Source organism: Malaclemys terrapin, chromosome 13 (assembly GCF_027887155.1).
Source record: "Malaclemys terrapin pileata isolate rMalTer1 chromosome 13, rMalTer1.hap1, whole genome shotgun sequence".
In the NCBI taxonomy this organism is placed as follows: Eukaryota; Metazoa; Chordata; order Testudines; family Emydidae; genus Malaclemys; species Malaclemys terrapin.
In genome coordinates this window covers 908701-925423 of record NC_071517.1, presented here as the reverse complement: position 1 = coordinate 925423, position 16723 = coordinate 908701, and the positions used below count along the sequence as shown (strand labels likewise).

The window sequence follows — 16723 nt, the reverse complement described above, 5'->3', positions numbered from 1 at the left end:
TTGTGCAGTCTGCTGAGGGAAGGGATGAGTGGCATCAGCTGGAGGGGGCAGGGCCAGGTTTACCTTTAACTCCTTCTCTCCTCGTGAACTGGGGAGAATGGGGATTAGTTTTCCCTGGGGTTTTACACCCTTCCCGAGCCCTGTTCTGGGTATGGGCATCCGCAATCTGTGCAGCCTGTAGGACTGACTCAGGGTCCCTGTCACACACAGCTGCTCTCACATGGTCAGGCACAATGTCTAAGAACTGTTCCAAAGTTATTAAATCCAGCAGTTTTTCAAAACTCCAATGCACCTTTTCTCCCATAACCCACTTTTTAACAAAACCCATCAGCTTATGAGCACATTCTACGAAAGTACAATCATTAGACATCTTAAACTTTCTAAACTTAACTCTATAAGAATCAGGAGTAACCTTGAACCGCCTTAACACAGAATCTTTAAACCACCCATAATTTAAGGCTTCTTGTTTCCCCAATTCATTAAATACCTCCCTGGCTTTTCCAGTCAGTCTGGTCAGCAGGACAGGCATTCACTGACCCTCGGGGATCTGGTATAGATTGCAGAGGTGTTCAAAGGTAGACAAAAACTCCTCTATAACCTCAGTATCATTAAAAAGAAGAACAGGAGTACTTGTGGCACCTTAGAGACTAACAAATTTATTAGAGCATAAGCTTTCGTGGACTACAGCCCACTTCTTCGGATGCATATAGAATGGAACATATAATGAGGAGATATATATACACACATACAGAGAGCATAAACAGGTGGGAGTTGTCTTACCAACTCTGAGAGGCCAATTAATTAAGAGAAAAAAAAAAAACTTTTGAAGTGATAATCAAGCTAGCCCAGTACAGACAGTGTGATAATAAGTGTGAGAGTACTTACAAGGGGAGATAGAGTCAACGTTTGTAATGGCTCAGCCATTCCCAGTCCTTATTCAAACCGGAGTTGATTGTGTCTAGTTTGCATATCAATTCTAGCTCTGCAGTCTCTCTTTGGAGTCTGTTTTTGAAGTTTTTCTGTTGTAATATAGCCACCCGCAAAAACAGACTCCAAAGAGAGACTGCAGAGCTAGAATTGATATGCAAACTAGACACAATCAACTCCGGTTTGAATAAGGACTGGGAATGGCTGAGCCATTACAAACGTTGACTCTATCTCCCCTTGTAAGTACTCTCACACTTATTATCAAACTGTCTGTACTCGGCTAGCTTGATTATCACTTCAAAAAAAATTTTTTTTTCTCTTAATTAATTGGCCTCTCAGAGTTGGTAAGACAACTCCCACCTGTTTATGCTCTCTGTATGTGTGTATATATATCTCCTCATTATATGTTCCATTCTATATGCATCCGAAGAAGTGGGCTGTAGTCCACGAAAGCTTATGCTCTAATAAATTTGTTAGTCTCTAAGGTGCCACAAGTACTCCTGTTCTTCTTTTTGCGGATACAGACTAACACGGCTGTTACTCTGAAACTCAGTATCATTGTAAATGGGACACATCCTTTCCCAGTTTTTCTCATGGCGGTGGGGAAGTGGAGTACCAGGTGGGGATGACTTTCTCTGCTCTTCCACTACTTGGAGCTGAAGTTTGGCTGTCTCCTGTTGAGCAGCGAGCAGCTCCAGATGCCCCTTACGAGCTTTTTCTTCTAATTCAGCTGTTTTTTGCTTTTCCAGCAATCGAAGATCTGCTAGTTTCTGTTCATGCTCCAGTTGCAGTTTATTTGCTGCCTTTTTCATTCTAATGGCTTCTGCAGTTTCTGTAGTATCAGGTAAGGGCTGTGCTCCTGCCTCCTGATCACTGGCCATTAACAGATCTTTCAGTTCTTGATTTGTAGCTTTCTTTCTAAAGCTTATCCCCTTTTTTGAACACAAATCTTCCAGGGCTTTTTTGTCAAGGCCTCATATGCTCTTTGCTCATCCATTGCAACTGCTCTTTAACCCACCAAACTCTCAATCCCAACATTCAAATTTGGATAGCGTGGGGTCAGGGCCGGCTCTAGGCACCAGCAAAACAAGCTGGTGCTTGGGGCGGCACATTTTTAGGGGCGGCATGGCCGGCGCCAGAATGCCGCCCCTAAAAATGTGCCCCGGCTGCCCTAGCTCACCTCCGCTGCTGCTGGCACGGCGCGCGAAACAGCTGATTCGTGCGCCGCTACTCGCCCTCCCTCCCAGGCTCTCAAACCTGGGAGGGGGGGAGACTTCAAGTGGCCGCGGCGCGGCGCGGCTTCTCCCCCTCCCTCCCTCCTAGGCTTGAGAGCCTGGGGGGAGGAGGCAGGGCTGGGGATTTGGGGAAGAGGAGGAGTTGAGGTGGGTCCGGGGGTGGGGTAATTAAATAAGGGGGGGGGGGCAGCCAAAATTGTTTTTGCTTTGGGCGGCAAAAATCCTAGAGCCGGTCCTGCGTGAGGTTCTGACCCAAAGCTTAATTGACCTGGTTCTGTGGATCCTGCCGACTACGCCACTGTGACGGTGCTGCCCGTGGGAGCCACTGAGGTCACTCAATCAGGGTGAACTGCAAACAGAACAGGGCAGACAAACCCCAAACGCTGGTGGATCTTCCAATACTTAGATTTACCAACCAGCCCAAAACAGCTTCTATAGAACCTCACTGGTTATTTAGAAGTTAAAACAATGCAGTTCCCTTAAAGTACCCGGCCTCAGGCCTCCATCCAGACACACACGTCAGATATGATGATGATTACTGAAAATCTTACTTCATCATATCAAATAAAAGGTTCTTCCAATCCCAAAGGATCAGCCACATACCCAGGTTTAATTATAACTTCGATCTTACCCAAAATACACACTAATAGCCAATTCTTATTAACTAAGCTAAAATTTATTAAAAAAGAAAAGAGAGAGAGTGTTTGTTGGTTAAAAGATCAATATACATACAGACTTGAATTCAATTCTTGAGGTTCAGATACATAGCAGAGGTGATCTTGTAGTTGCCAGAAGTCCTTTTAGAAATAGTCCATAGGTTATAGTGCAATGTCCATATTCAGGGTGACTCCAGTCAATTACTGGGGATCTCAATCCTTGTGGCTTAAAGTTTCCCCCTCTTGAAACCCAAAGCAGATCTGAGATGCAGTAGGATTGTGTCCCAGGGTTCTTATACATTTCCAGCAGCCTTTCGGCCTGAGAAAACAATAGGCTTAATTCTCCTTCTAAACATCCTGGCAATTAGCACAGGGTAATTTATCCATTAAACAGTTAGATACAGGTTACCACAACCTTCAAAGAGACATATAGACAATAATACTATTTCACTCAAGTATTATTATAAATGTTAATATTCCTTTTTGATCTTTTAATTAAAGTGATAGCAATAGACAAGACTTGTTTGCTTACATCACAAGCCCTGAGCAAACGTCTACCCTTTTACCTCTAACAATGCAGACTTGCATTTCAAAGCTCTATTCATTTACATATCTTCCTAACCTGTTTCTACAGTTCACCCATGGGTCAGGTCAGTTGGTGAGTTAATTAACTCTTCCTGGCCCAGTCATCTTCCAATGAAATATTATATTACACTCCTAATGTCACAGTCCCCAACAGATGAGACCTTCTGGAAACGCTCCCAGTGTGCTGACGTGAGTGACATGCAGGAAACGGGTTCTCATGATGCCTGGGAAATGCTGTGCTCTGAGCAGGAAGTATGCACAGTGAACTGGGGCCGGGCTCTGAGCTCGGGAAGGAGCGTGGGAGAACAGGCTCTGAGCTCAACCCTGCCCGTGGCTGCAGGGGGGAAGAGGTGCTGATCTCGCCCATACCCATGGCACACCATGGACAGGCACTGCCCTGGCAGAAGGGAGGGAAGGCAGAGGAGAGACGTGCTGGCCACACATCTCCCCGCCTGCAGTGGCCAGGCGCAGCTGATCACGGATGCAGCACCGGGGCGGGGTGGGAATGCTCCAGAGCATGGGGGCCTGCTGGGGGAAGCAGCGCTCGCTCCCAGGGCCCATGCTGTGTCTTTGGGGAGAGGGATCCTGGGACGGGGCTTTCCCCGCTGAGCCGACTTTCAGTGAGTGTCCCTCGAGGGGAACCACACAAGGGGCACCAGAGGCCCCAAGGGGAGAGTCCTGCCCCCAGACAGCCAGGGCCCACGGCCAGCCTCCATTTTGAGCCTTCATCCTGACCCCTATTTTGATGGCTACACTGCAGCTTGCCTGCCTGAATCTGGGAAATCCCTGGGACCGCTGGGCCCTGGCCCCCACTGAGGCTGGGCGAGACAGGCCTGGAACACACCCGGGGAGCTTCCGAGTCCTTTGCTGCATGCGGAGCTAAGACTAAAATCATATTGTGCCCTCCAGGTGGACACCACAGGCAAAAGACTACGACTCCCAGCATCCTCTGCGTTCCAGGTGAGGGGAGGAACGTGGGCTGGCTCCTGTCCAGCTGGATGGTTCTCTCTGTGCTTCGCCCCTTGCAGAGCGGCGGGCTCCCCACCCAGGGCTGCCCCTGAGGGACGCTGCAGCGGGCAGGTGAGTGAAGCTGAGAAGGGGGATTTGCAGCTGACATGGGCTCTGCAGAAACAGCTGGTCTGAGGCCAGGCTCCTTGAAATGCCTCCAGCCCGGGGCTGTAGCACCACACTGCCGGCGTGCCCCAGCTCCACCCCGAGCGCACGGGGCTGGGTGCCACGGGCAGCCAGGGCTCACTCAGCCCTGGGGTGACTCGGGAAGAAGCTATGGGGTGGGGTGGGAGGTGTGCATGGACTTTGGAACAGCAAAGAGAGCTGGGCTGAGCCCTGAGGGTGCAGGAGGGGCTGCCCTCCTCCCCCCCTTATTGGTGCACACAGACCCTGGCAGGCTTAGCTTCCCCCAGCCCAGCGTGTGCCCGCCCCACAGGCAGCAGGGGGATATGGGCAGGGAAGGGAGCCAACGGGACACACCCAGGAACTCCGGTCAGTAAGACCAGCTGGTGGGACGGCGACACCTGCAGGGAGAGCTCCAGGGGCCGGAGTCTCCAGCCAGCGCTGCCTGGGACCACCAGACCAGAGCAGAGAGACAAAGCCAGGAGGTTCCTGAGGTTCCCTTTGGTGCAGTGTGCCTCTGTCCCTGCAGGCACTGCTCTTCGGGGGGGTGTCTGTGCTGGCTGTGGGGCCAAAGGCGGGGAGGGCCCCACGGGAGCCACCCTTGCCCGGAGCAGGACTGAGCCCTCCACACAGGGTGCACACAGCAGGGAGAGCCAGGGTGAGTTTTGTGCCCAGGTGCCTGCACTGGTAGTGGTGGCTCATGAAGCGGGGACCGCAGGTAGGCGCAGCCTGCGTCTACTGGGACCATCCTGTCTTCTGCTCTCTGAGCAAGCCCCCGTGGGGCCGGTCTGCCTCAGTGTCCAGCTCCCTAGTGCCCACCACACCTGTTCCAGGCAGGCACCAGGGCCAGCAGTTATCTGGGGGCCCAGCGCTTTCCTAAGAGGGAGTGTCTGTCTCTGATAGGGGAAATGGAGCCAAGCCACTGTCTGCTTGGACTTGCTGCAGGGAGTGGTTTGATTATGCAGGGCTGAGTGAAGTGAGACTCCTGCTCCTCCAGGACTGGAAGGAAGGGGCTGACTCCGCTCCAGTTAACTCCTTAGAGCCTGAAGACACTCAGTGCGCGCTGTCCAGCGTTGGGTGCGGGAAGCAAGTGGCAGGGGAGAGAGGGGGCTGAGGAGGAGGGAGCATGCAGAGGACCAGCCCTGTTCCCCTGAGGGCAGCTCTAAAGCCAGTCCAGTGGGTCCTGCGGAGGGTGGAGCATGTGGCATTTCCCAAGGCCTGTGCTGCCCAGGCCCGGGCTCCGGCCTGCAAAGGTGTCCAGGGAGAACCTCCTTGTGCAACGCAGAACTGTGCTGAGCTGTGTGCTGGTTGAATCATCTCTGCGTAGGGCGGGGGAGGTGGCCTGGCACGTCGTGGGGATGACAGTTCTCAGTGTGCTGGGTGCAGGGGCGGATTAGGGCTTTGTGGGGCCCTGGGACAGAGAAAGTGAGGGCCCCTCCACAACCCCTTCCGCCTGCAGTCCCCTTCCTCCCCCTGTGCTCCTGCTAGGGAAATGGGGTTGGGGCATGGGGGCTTGCCCCGCCCCCATGCCTGGCACTCCTGTGGGGGAGTGGGGTGAGGGTGCGGGGGCTTACCCTGCTCTGCCCACCCGGCGCTCCTTCCGCGGAGCGGGATAAGCCCACGTGCCTTGACCCCACTCCCCGGCAGGAATGCTGGGCAGAGTGGGGCACGGGGGGCCCATTTTTTGTGGGGCCACCCAATTGGCCAGGGCCCTGGGCACAGGTCCCGTTAGCCCAGTGGCTAATCCACCACTGGCTGCGTGCTGGAATTATCAATATGGGAAACCACGAAACAAAAGCTGAACCATAAATTCCTTTATTAAATCCAAGGGCCACTTGGTATTTATACAATTGCTCTGAACATGCCTGAAAAGCCAAACTCAGTAAGCAATGTCCTACATCCCCTACAGAACAAAACATTCCTGAGCATTTGATCAAGACACCCACAAAGGGGCTAAGCCGGGGCACTCAGACTCAGGCTGGTCGGCTCCAGCGTGGCCAGGTCACCCACCCCTGATGTCAGCTAGAACCCACTGGGGACAGGTCACCCCGAGTTCCATTCTCAGTCCAGACAAGATTTACACTCTCCTTTCTCCCTGAGGCCTTTCCTCCCCTCCTTGGCGCCCAGCGGTTTTTCCATTGTGCCTGGGCTCACTCAGGCATTAACACTGGGGAAGGGCCGTGTCGGCTCATTTTAAGATGGATTCTTTTTGTCATATTTGTAACCATCTGCAGTCACCCCTATTGGTCAGAGGCCTTGTTTTTAGAAACTTCCCCTTATCACATTAGTGATTGGTGGAACCCCACTCCATTCCTGCTGGTTTTCAAGGCCTTCCTTCCACCTGCCAGTCAGGGCCTTTCTTTACAACACTGAGATTTCCTTAACCAAGCCTAAGCTAACCCCAATTCTTTAATTTTCTATTTATCCGGTGCTGGGGAGAGCTGCCAAAGACATGCCCAGCTCCACACTCCACCGATCCCGAGAGTCAGACAGCCGTGGGCAAGGAGGACCAGCCCAGCATGACCTGGGGCTCCCTCCCATCCACCGGGAGAACAATCCCACTTTTGACCCTTCTCCATTGTGCTGCCCCTGGGCCCTGGGACTCTGGAGCCCTGCAGACACTGGGGCCCCAGGTGTCCGGGGCGGCCCTGGTTCTCAGCAGAGAGGTGCATTGGCCATCAGAGGTGTTCACAGCCAGCCAGGGGGTCTGATTAGTGCAGGAACTTGCCCAGGCCACCGCTCATTCTGCCAGTGCCATGCACAGACTTTCCAGCTCACTCAGGGTGCCAAATGCATCTTGGTATGTGACCTTCTGGAAGCTGGGCTGGGTGAGACGGGGACGCCCCTCCCTTGGCCTTGGGCTGCATGGGGCATTGTGTGGGAAGAGGACAAAGGGTTTGCATTTACATGCTGCCCAGGCAGGGACACACAGGCTGTTTGTTCTGGTGCCTGCTGAGGAATCAGAACTGAGTGGGGAGTTGAGAGTGGCTTCTTTCTCCTGCCAGTTCTGGTTGGGGAAGCAGCCCCGACACACAGGGTAAGGCCTGGCTTTTCCCTCTCTCTGACCCACCTACGGCAGGCTTATCACTGTGGTGTCTGAGCACTGACCCTAGGTGCTGCAGGGCTCCTGGCCAGTGCCCAGCGTTGACCATCCTGTCTCTCGGCTGGCCGGCCGGAGGGTGGATCACTGCCTGGGAGCTGCTCACATTGCATGACATATGGTGCCCGGGGCTTTGCACAGAGCGAGTGGTCGGCTGGGAACAGACAGAGCCTCTATCTGGAAACCTGCAACGATGCCTAGGTAGGACTCGAGGAGGGGGTCCCTGCCGGGTCAGAGAGAGCCAGGGGGTTAGTGTCTGTCTGGACACGTCACGGCAGCGCCGAGGAAAAGAGGTTGAGGTTGCCGTAGTGCAGAGGATGTGGGAGAGATCTCTCCTCATCGCTGTTTTCTGTGCAGTTTCTTTTCACAAGTCGGTGCGTTTCCGCTTCCTTGTCTGTAAGCTGCAATGAAAGATCAGGGCCGTTGTGTGAAAAAGGAAGCAAATGCCCTAGGTCAGTGGTTTTCAAACTTTTTTTCTAGGAACCCAGTTGAAGAAAATTGTTGATGCCTGCGACCCAACGGAGCTGGGGATGAGGGGTTTGGGTGTGGGAGGGGCTCAGGGCTGGGGCAGAAGGTTGGGAGGTGGAGGGGTGGGCTGTGGGGTGGGGCTGGGAATGAGGGGTTCAGGGTGTGGAAGGAGGCTCTGGGCTGGGGCAGGGGATTGGGGCACGGGTTTGGGGTGCTTCCCATCTATCCTGGCACCGCGGACCGCGCTGCGCCTGAAGCGGACAGCAGCAGGTCTGGCTCCTAGGGAGAGGCGCGCAAGCAGCTCCGCGTGGCTCTGGCCCGAAGGCACCACCCCCTCAGCTCCTGAGCCGGTGCTCAGGGCGGGGGCAGCGTGCAGAGCCCCATGGCCCCCCTGCCTAGAAGCCAGACCCACTGCTGGCCGCTTCTGGGGCGCAGCGCGGTGTCGGAGCAGGTAGGCACTAGCCTGCCTTAGCCGGGCAGCACCGCCGGCGGGACTTTTAACGGCCCGGTCAGCAGTGCTGACCAGAGCGACCCAGTGCCGAACTTTGGAAAACTGCCCTAGGTGAGCGGCTCTGCTGAGCCTGAGCTCAGGCCTGGCCACGGAGCAGCCTTTGCTGGTGGACATGGGGCTGGGATTAATCCCTGTGGCTAGTGACCCTGGGCCCCCTCGTGACTTTCATCCTCCCCCTGGGGGACGCCGGCTTCTCCCGGTGTAACCCTGGAATTGTACTGGGATGTAGCAGCATTGATGGACGGGGCCGGGGAGTCTGAGCAGCCGCTGCCTTGCTGAGCTGTGAGCCTAGGGCCACCCCAGTGTGCACCGGGCTGCATTAATAATCCAAACCCAGAGCAAAGCCGCCTTGGCCCAGGCACAGCTTAGCCTGTGCCCAGCACTTGGAGCTCCCCAGCAGCTCCCCGGGGTCAGAGCCTGTCTCAGTAGTTCCACTTGCACCCAGGCGCTGCTGATGGCCTTGTCCCAGGGCCCTGCTGACTGCCTTACAGGCAGTGCCACGGGGGCTGTGGGGCTTCCCAAGCGAGTAGGACTCTCCGAGAGAAGCATCTTGTGAGCAGAGGGAGCCTCAGCCCCACTGATCTCTCCGGAGCTGGACTGGCCTCATCCTGTTGAACCCGGCAATCCCTGGGCATCGGCTGGAACCCGTTCGCCTGCAGCCCTGAGCCTGTGGGTTGGCTCACCCAGCAAGCGAGTCACAGAGCACGGCAGCTCCAGTCACTGCTCGACCTAACTTTGTGGGTGCCCAGGTACCACAGTGATGGGCACGTTAGAAACACCTGAAAATAACCCCCCTAGGGCAGGATCTGCTGGCTCTGGGCCTGCAGCCCCTGAACTCGCTGCTGCATCTGCACTATCTGCACAGCAGGGTTGGTGTGTGACAGAATCGCAGCTTTGGTCCCCTTCTCTCTTCCTTCCTCTTCTCTGTGTTTTGTGCCGTGCTGCCTGGCTCGGCTCAGCACAGCCCGCGTGTTTCCGTGGGACTCGCCTGGGAGGTAGCAGAGCCTAGCACACCCTTCTCCAGCAGCAGGACCCGACTGCAGCCAGCCCCTGCTTACTGGGCCGAATGGGATGGGGAATCGCCCAGCCAGAACCACTGGTGGTACTCTGCCCAGGCGTCCCATGTCTCACGCTCTGGGGTGGGGCCTGTTTTAGAAATGACAAGTGGGAGCTGAAGAGAAGAGGGCGCTGCTGAGAGAGCGTGTTGTTTGGAGAACTCCAGGCCCCAGTGCTGTCTGGATCTGGGCGACGAGCCGCTGGAGGGCTGAGAACCCGAGATGACCCAGCCATTCTCCGTCACCCTTGCTGTTCTGGAGAGCAGGGACGGTGCCAGGTGAGTTGCATGGCCATTTGCCCCTCTGCTGCCTGGGAGGGGAGCACTCTGTCTGTCCAGACCTGCACCTCCAACGTGCCCATCACCGAGGTGTCTAGAGTCCAGTAGTCCCTGCTGCCCCACTCTGCTGCCTGCCAGGGGCATGGCCCTGGACTCTGCCCACTCCACTGGGGAACCTGTCCAGACACAGCCATCGCAGCGTGTCCTTAACACGGCAGCACTCAGGCTTCTCCCAGCCTGGGTGGGAGGGAGCCTCCCAGCCCGAGCCATCCACCCTGGCCCTTGAGACGCTCCCGCTGGCCCTGCCAGGAGAGTGTCCTGGTGGAGCGAGGCTGCTGTAGCAGCAGCCTCCGTTGTGGGGCACTTGTCTGCCCACCCCATGGGACGGGGTCCGTGCAGCTCAGAACCCGCCGCCCTGGGGATACCGAGGGGAAACGGGAAGATTGTTGCAGCACGTCCCTGTGCAGACAGAATTGTCCTGGGGTGGCAGTGAGTGTGACCCCCCTCAGGAGTTGCTCTGGGGCAGTGGCCCCATGGGCTCTGTGACCTTGCGCGGTAGCAGCTCCGCAGGCCTTGGAACCCAGTCACATCCAAGGCCAGGGCCCTTGGGTACTTCTGGGATTCAGCCAGGGGTGCTGTGTCCCAGCGCCGCCCCCGCCGAGTTGACAAGAGGATGCTGCTAGAATCTGGCATCTTTACAAACCTGTGACCTGGCCACTTCCTGTCCTGAGCCCAAGGGCAGCGGGTTACAGTCTTGGCTTCCGTGTTTCCCACAGCCTGGATCTGAGCCCGTGCGATGAGGGCGCTGTGCACAGTTCCTTCCAGCAGCTCCTCCAGGAGCAGAGCATGGAGGGGGAGGAGCTGGAGATGCAGGAGCTGACCCTTGGGGGCAGAGGTAAAGCAGTGACCTGCTGCATGTTGCACGGGAGTATCTGGGGGCGCTTGGCAGCCCAAGAAGTTGTGTGTGCTACGGAAGGGGACAGGTTATAGCTCAGATACGAAGCCTCGTTTGTGCTCCCGAGACTCTTTCTGACATTTACTTGTACAACGTTCCATCTTCCAAGCGCTCGCCAAGTAGGGTGACCAGTTGTCCGGTTTTCGACCGGAACACCCAGTCAAAAAGGGACCCTGACGGCTCCGGTCAGCCGACTGGGCCATTAAAAGTCTGGTCTGCGGTGCTGCCCGGCTAAGGCAGGCTAGTCCCTACCTGCCCTCGCTCTGTCTGCGCTGTGCCCCAGAAGCAGGTCCGGCTCCTAGACGGAGCGGGGCCACGGGGCTCCATGCGCTGCCCCCACCCCGAGCACTGGCTCCGCACTCCCATTGCCATTGAAGACGGTGTCTGCGGGCAAGAGCAGAGTGCAGAGCCTCCTGGGCCCTCCCCCGTCTAGGAGCCGGACCTGCTGGCCGTTTCCAGGGCGCAGCGTGGAGTTAGGACAGGCAGGAAGCCTGTCTTTGCCACCCCATCCCCCTGTGCCGCTGATCAGGACCGCCGGAGGTAACCCCACACCACAACCCCAGCCCTGAGCCCCCTCCTGTGCCCCAAACCCCTCATCCCTGGCCCCACCCCTGAGCCCGCACCCCTAGTCAGAGCCCTCACCCCCACCCCCTGCTCCAGCCCCATGGAAATGAGTGGGGGCTGGGGAGACTGAGTCACCGAGGGAGGGGGAATGTAGTGAGTGGGGGGCAGGGCCTGGCAGGGGGCGGGACCTTGGGGAAGGGGTGGGGTAGGGTGTTTGTTTTTGTGCGATTAGAAAGTTGGCAGTTATGTTCTTATGTCGCCAAGCTGTCAGGAGGGGCCCAGGGAGCTCGGGCCGGGTGCTGGAACACACAGACCCTGTGGGGCCCTCTGGCCAATGCCACTGCAGATGCCCCACAGGGGCCAGCAGCTCATCTCGGGGCCAGGCCTCTGCTCTGAACGGGTGCAGGCTGAGCGAGGCGTACAGGGAGCCCAGGCACGGAGCTGAGGGCTCGTCCCCGGGAGCCCGCGGGGAATTCCCTCTCTGATCCCGACAGGCAGAGCTCAGTGCATTTCCTCCCCTTCTCCCAGAGAACCTGGCATCCGATCGCACCGAGGCCTGGGAGGAGCCAGAGGCGAGGGGAGAGCACCCGGATTTCTCTTCAGCCACGCTGCTGATCCTTGCCAACATGCCCAGCCGCACCATCGGTGAGCGTGAGCCCCAGGAAGCCAGCCACGCAGCCCCAGCCCCAGGCCTGCTGCCCGCCCCCAGCCTGGCCTGATCCCCGTACAGAGAGTGGGCTGAGGGGGCTAGAGCCACTGGGCCTGCTCATGGCTGCATGGCTCAGGCACCGGCTGGTCGTACCTCCCGACCCAGCTGGAGCGGCCCCGGGGCAGATCAGTGGTTCTCCAAGGGCCAAACCTGCCCCCACCTGCTCGCCCCAAGCTCGCCTCAATACCAGTCCACCCCAAACCGTGCCCCTGCCCCTGCCCCACCAATACTACCCAGCCCCACCTCAACACCACCCTGCCCTCACCCCAATATCATCCCACCATCACCTGCCTGTCCGCCCCAGGCTGCAGCCCCCCGACCTCCACCAACACCACCCTGCACCCGCCTGCGCCAAGCTATGCCCCCCACCCCAACACTACCAACCCCACCCAGCCCCAACCCCCACTGTAGGAAATGGAGCAGCCCAACCCCCCCCAGCTGGGATCTGCATTTCATGAGGCAGATGGAAGCAAAGCTGTGGGGAGGGGGACCTGATGCCTCTGCCCGGGGCAGCCCGCGAGGAGACCTGTCACTGGGGAGCTGGCGGTTCCAGAGGCTGCCCTGAGCTCGGCCAGCTGCCGATGGCCCGGCCCCGCTAGCTCCCTGCGCCAGAGAGCGCGCGTTCGCTCGCACCCAGCGTGCTGGCCGTGTGTTCCAGGGCGCAGCCGAGGGGCCATCATCTCGCAGTTCTACAGCCGCACAGCCAAGCTTCGCCGCCGGAGCAGCCGGCCGCCGCTGCACCAGATGTCCCGCTCTGCACGGCCCAGCCTGCGGCAGTACGACCTGGAGCTGGACTCCGGCCACGCAGAGCAGAAAGGTGAGTCGCTATTGCTGGAGCTGGTGCTGGGAGTGCCATGCACTGCGCAGGCTGCAGGGCCAGGCATCCCAGTTCCCCCCCTTGGGATTGGGGGGCAATGTGTCCAGCGCCCCCGCTCGGGATGGCAGCCACGCTGAGCTGGGGCGATGGTCTGGAGCGGAATTCCTGCCCTGTCTCCTTCCCTGCTCCCCCCCCTTGGCTGAGAACGGGCCGGTCCCTGCAGCCTGTCTTCTGCCAAGGGTGCCCCACTTTGCCCAGCGTGATCCTTGCTGCGATTCTCCTCCCCACACAGAAACACAGAGCCTGCTGGTGAAGGAGCTACAGAGCCTCTCGAGCACCCAGAGGAGCCACATGCTGCAGGCGATGCCCGTGAGCCTGGCAGAGAAACGCAGCATCAGGTCCGTCCCCCCCCCGGGGAAGCAGCAGGTGCCAGCTCTGCCCCTCACCTAAGTGGAGTCTCTTGGCCTGAGGACCCTGGGTGGGGTGGGGGCTCAGAGCGTGGGGGTGAATAGAGCAGGCCGGTGTCCTGCGGGCGGCGTGGGGCCCCCCGAGAGCAGAGCTGTCCCCTCCCGCGTGGTGTCTGAGCCGTGGAGTGACGGGACTGTGTGTTGCAGGCAGGAGTTGGGTGGATACAGAAGCATCCTGAGGAAACCTGACAGGACCAGGAGGCCTTTGTCCTGCTGTGGCCAACTCAAACATGGCTTCCTCATAGTAAGTCTGCCCCCCTTCCCCCCCCCCTCCCCGGCAGGTGCCAGCACCGGCCACGGGGCCAGGAGGGGTGGAGGAGATTTTTGTCTGGAGAAACCGGTTACCTCTCACGGAGTCAAAGCCCCATGCTGCAGGACAGGAGCCCCCATCGCCTCTCCCTCCCCGCACTGCCCACGCCCAGGCTGTGGCCCCTGACAGAGTCTTGCGGTTCGCGCCAGGCCCTGCTGCACTCCTGTTTCTCGCTGGGAATCGAGACAGCGGCTGATTTCCCCCCAGTTGTTTATGAAGCAGCTCAGATAAATTCCCCCAGGGAGGGGGGCCCTGGGGGGCTCCAGTGTCGGTGGGAACAGGTGCCTTGCCTGGCCCCTGTGTGTCCCGGGAAGCTGAAGGCTGGGGATTTCTGCTGGGAAGGGTCTAGCCCAGCGCTCACTGGCCGGGGCGGTTCTGTTAATGCCACTGGGGCTTCTCTCCTTGTGACGCTGAGTCCTCACTGCCTGGAGCTGTCGCTGGCATTGGGCAAGGACCTGCCCGGGCTGAGCCCTGGCGCTGGTGGGGAATGGTGGGGGGGCCCCGGTTCTGGTAGGGGCACAGAGGCCCCCAGCTGGTGACATCCCTTCCCCCGGTGACTCCAGCAGTGCAGCCCAAACAGCGGGATGCTGAAAGGACGCACACCTCTTCCAGTCACAGCCGCCAGGCGTGGTACATCTCTGTCCGTCCCGTCTGCGCCTCTGGGCCTCTCAGCAAAGCCCTGGCTGGAGTAGCTGAGCGGAAGGAAGGCGAAGGGGCCGGGAGCAGCAGAGGGGAGCACGGCAGACTTGGGCCTTGCGAGATGGTGGCAGCATGCGCACTGCAGTGATTCCCACAACTGAGAGGGGAGGGGCTGCAGGGCTGGCTCAGACGGGTGGCCCTGGCCCCCTTTTCTGACCTGGGTTCTGTTCCCCTCCAGGGGTTCCGGAGTCTCTGGGATGGGTTCCTCTCCCTCCTCCACTCCCTCCAGCCCTGGCATCATTCCCTGAAGCAGATCAGCGGCCGCTTCGGCTCCAGTGTCTTGTCCTACTTCCTCTTCCTCAAGACGCTTCTCGCGTTCAACGTCTTCTTGTTCCTGACTCTCTTGATCTTCGTGGTAGCCACGCAGGCTGCATACCCCCCGGCCGCCGAGAACAGCAGGCTCTTCACGGGGCTCGAGCTCCTCACTGGGGCGGTGAGTACTGCGCTGGAGGGCGAGACCTCAGAGACCCTCCTCCCAGCTCCCTCGGTCTGCGTCCCCCAGCCCCATGCCCTGCCTGCTCAGCGTTCAGGCACAGACCGGATCTGCACCCCCCCTTCAGCCGGAGCTGTGTTTCCAGCCCAGAGCGAGGTGCCTCTGGCAATGGCCTGTGCCGGGCGCCCCCCTCCCTGCAATGGGGCATGGGGCCTGCACCCTGCACAGGATTTCTTCAGCCCGGACGGGGGCTGGATCCCAGAGATCGGCCGGGCGGGAGAGGGGAGTGGCACTGCCAGTGCTGAACAGCACGGTGCCTGGAGCCCAGAGATTATAGAAACGTCGGGCTGGAAGGGACTTCGAGAGGCAGGACCAAGAAACCCGAGACCCACCGGGGTTTGTCCAGCCTGTTCCTAAAACCCTCCAGTGACGGGGATCCACACCTCCCTTGGGAGCCCATGCAGGCTCTCCCTGCTCTGCAGCTACCCAGTCCTGTCCTCTCCCTGCAGGGCTACTTCACTCAGACTCTGATGTACTACGGCTACTACAGTAACTTCACCCTGAACGACCCCTGCACCCCCAGCAGCAGGAGCTGCCAGCCTGACAAAGGCCATCTCCCATACAACATGCCGCTGGCCTATGTGTTCACCATTGGGGTCTCCTTCTTCATGACATGCATCCTGCTGGTGTACAGGTAAGGAGCCCTCCCTGCTCGCTGGCTGTGCCTTGCATTATTCCCCCAGCCGCCCTCATCTGCACACCTTACCCCCAACCCCGCCTGACCTCTGGGCACAAGGCCCACCCTGTCTGGGCTATTGTATGACCTCTGCCCCTTGACTTACCCCAGCCCCACGCTCCCCACGGCACCCACTGATGGCTTGGAAATGCCCCCCGTTCCTTCCCTTCTCTCTGCAATCTCCATTCCCTGGCTGCTCCTCCTTCCAGCATGTCCCGATCCTTTGGTGAGAGTTACCGCATAGGCAGCACGTCGGGGGACTTTGCCATCAAAGTGTTCTGCGCCTGGGACCACAAGGTGATCCAGAGACGCTTCGTCAGGCTGCAGAACGAAAACATCCGCACACAGCTGAAGGTGAGCGCTGCGCAGAGGAGTTCCACCCGGCTCCAGGCTCATTGAGACAGGGCCTGGGTTGGCCACAGGTTCAGGCAATGGCCTGAGACTTGGCAGATGTGGGTTTGGCCCCTGGCTCTGCCACATTCTCCCTGTGGGACCTTGGCCAAGTCCCTTAATCTCTGTGCCTCGGTGCCCATCTGTTAAAACCAGGGGGCAACACTGCCTGTTCTGGCTTGTCTAGGGAGCTGGGAAGCACTTGGAATTAGGAACTCTTTTTCCAAGTGTACAGGTAGCACTTAGCCCCAGGGACCCCTGGGCTCAGTGGGACCTGGTGCATTGGGACCTGTGGGCACTACCCCAATTATAACAATATCACTGATCATATTATAGATTCGGTTCCTCTGTTAGGGAACAAACTGTGCAGACTTTACCCTCACAGCTCTGCCGGTGCCCTGCAGCCCAGACTCACAGCCCCCCCTGCCCCCCCCAGCTCTGCTGGTGCCCTGCAGCCCAGACTCACAGCCGCCCCTGTCCCCTCCAGCTCTGCCAGTGCCCTGCAGCCCAGACTCACAGCCGCCCCTGCCCCCCCCAGCTCTGCCGGTGCCCTGCAGCCCAGACTCACAGCCCCCCCTGCCCCCCCCAGCTCTGCCGGTGCCCTGCAGCCCAGACTCACAGCCGCCCCTGCCCCCCCCAGCTCTGCCGGTGCCCTGCAGCCCAGACTCACAGCCCTCCCTGCCCCCCCCAGCTCTGC

At 58.8% G+C, this 16723-nt stretch overlaps 1 protein-coding gene across 3 annotated transcripts in view; it reads left to right on the top strand.

The window, feature by feature from the left end:
* TMC6 (transmembrane channel like 6) overlaps nt 1-16723 on the top strand; it is a 29107-nt gene that overhangs the window by 2237 nt on the left and 10147 nt on the right. For 2 of the 3 annotated variants that reach the window (XM_054047906.1, XM_054047904.1), the window contains exons 1-11: nt 3664-3753; nt 4313-4483; nt 9769-9946; nt 10723-10841; nt 11994-12110; nt 12833-12991; nt 13284-13389; nt 13606-13702; nt 14646-14900; nt 15410-15594; nt 15846-15990. In XM_054047906.1, coding sequence (XP_053903881.1) covers nt 9891-9946; nt 10723-10841; nt 11994-12110; nt 12833-12991; nt 13284-13389; nt 13606-13702; nt 14646-14900; nt 15410-15594; nt 15846-15990 — 1239 coding nt within the window. In that variant the 5' untranslated portion in view covers nt 3664-3753; nt 4313-4483; nt 9769-9890. Of the gene's footprint in view, nt 1-3663; nt 3754-4312; nt 4484-9768; nt 9947-10722; nt 10842-11993; nt 12111-12832; nt 12992-13283; nt 13390-13605; nt 13703-14645; nt 14901-15409; nt 15595-15845; nt 15991-16723 lie in introns of those variants that run through there. The other variant, XM_054047905.1, reaches the window with a different exon arrangement.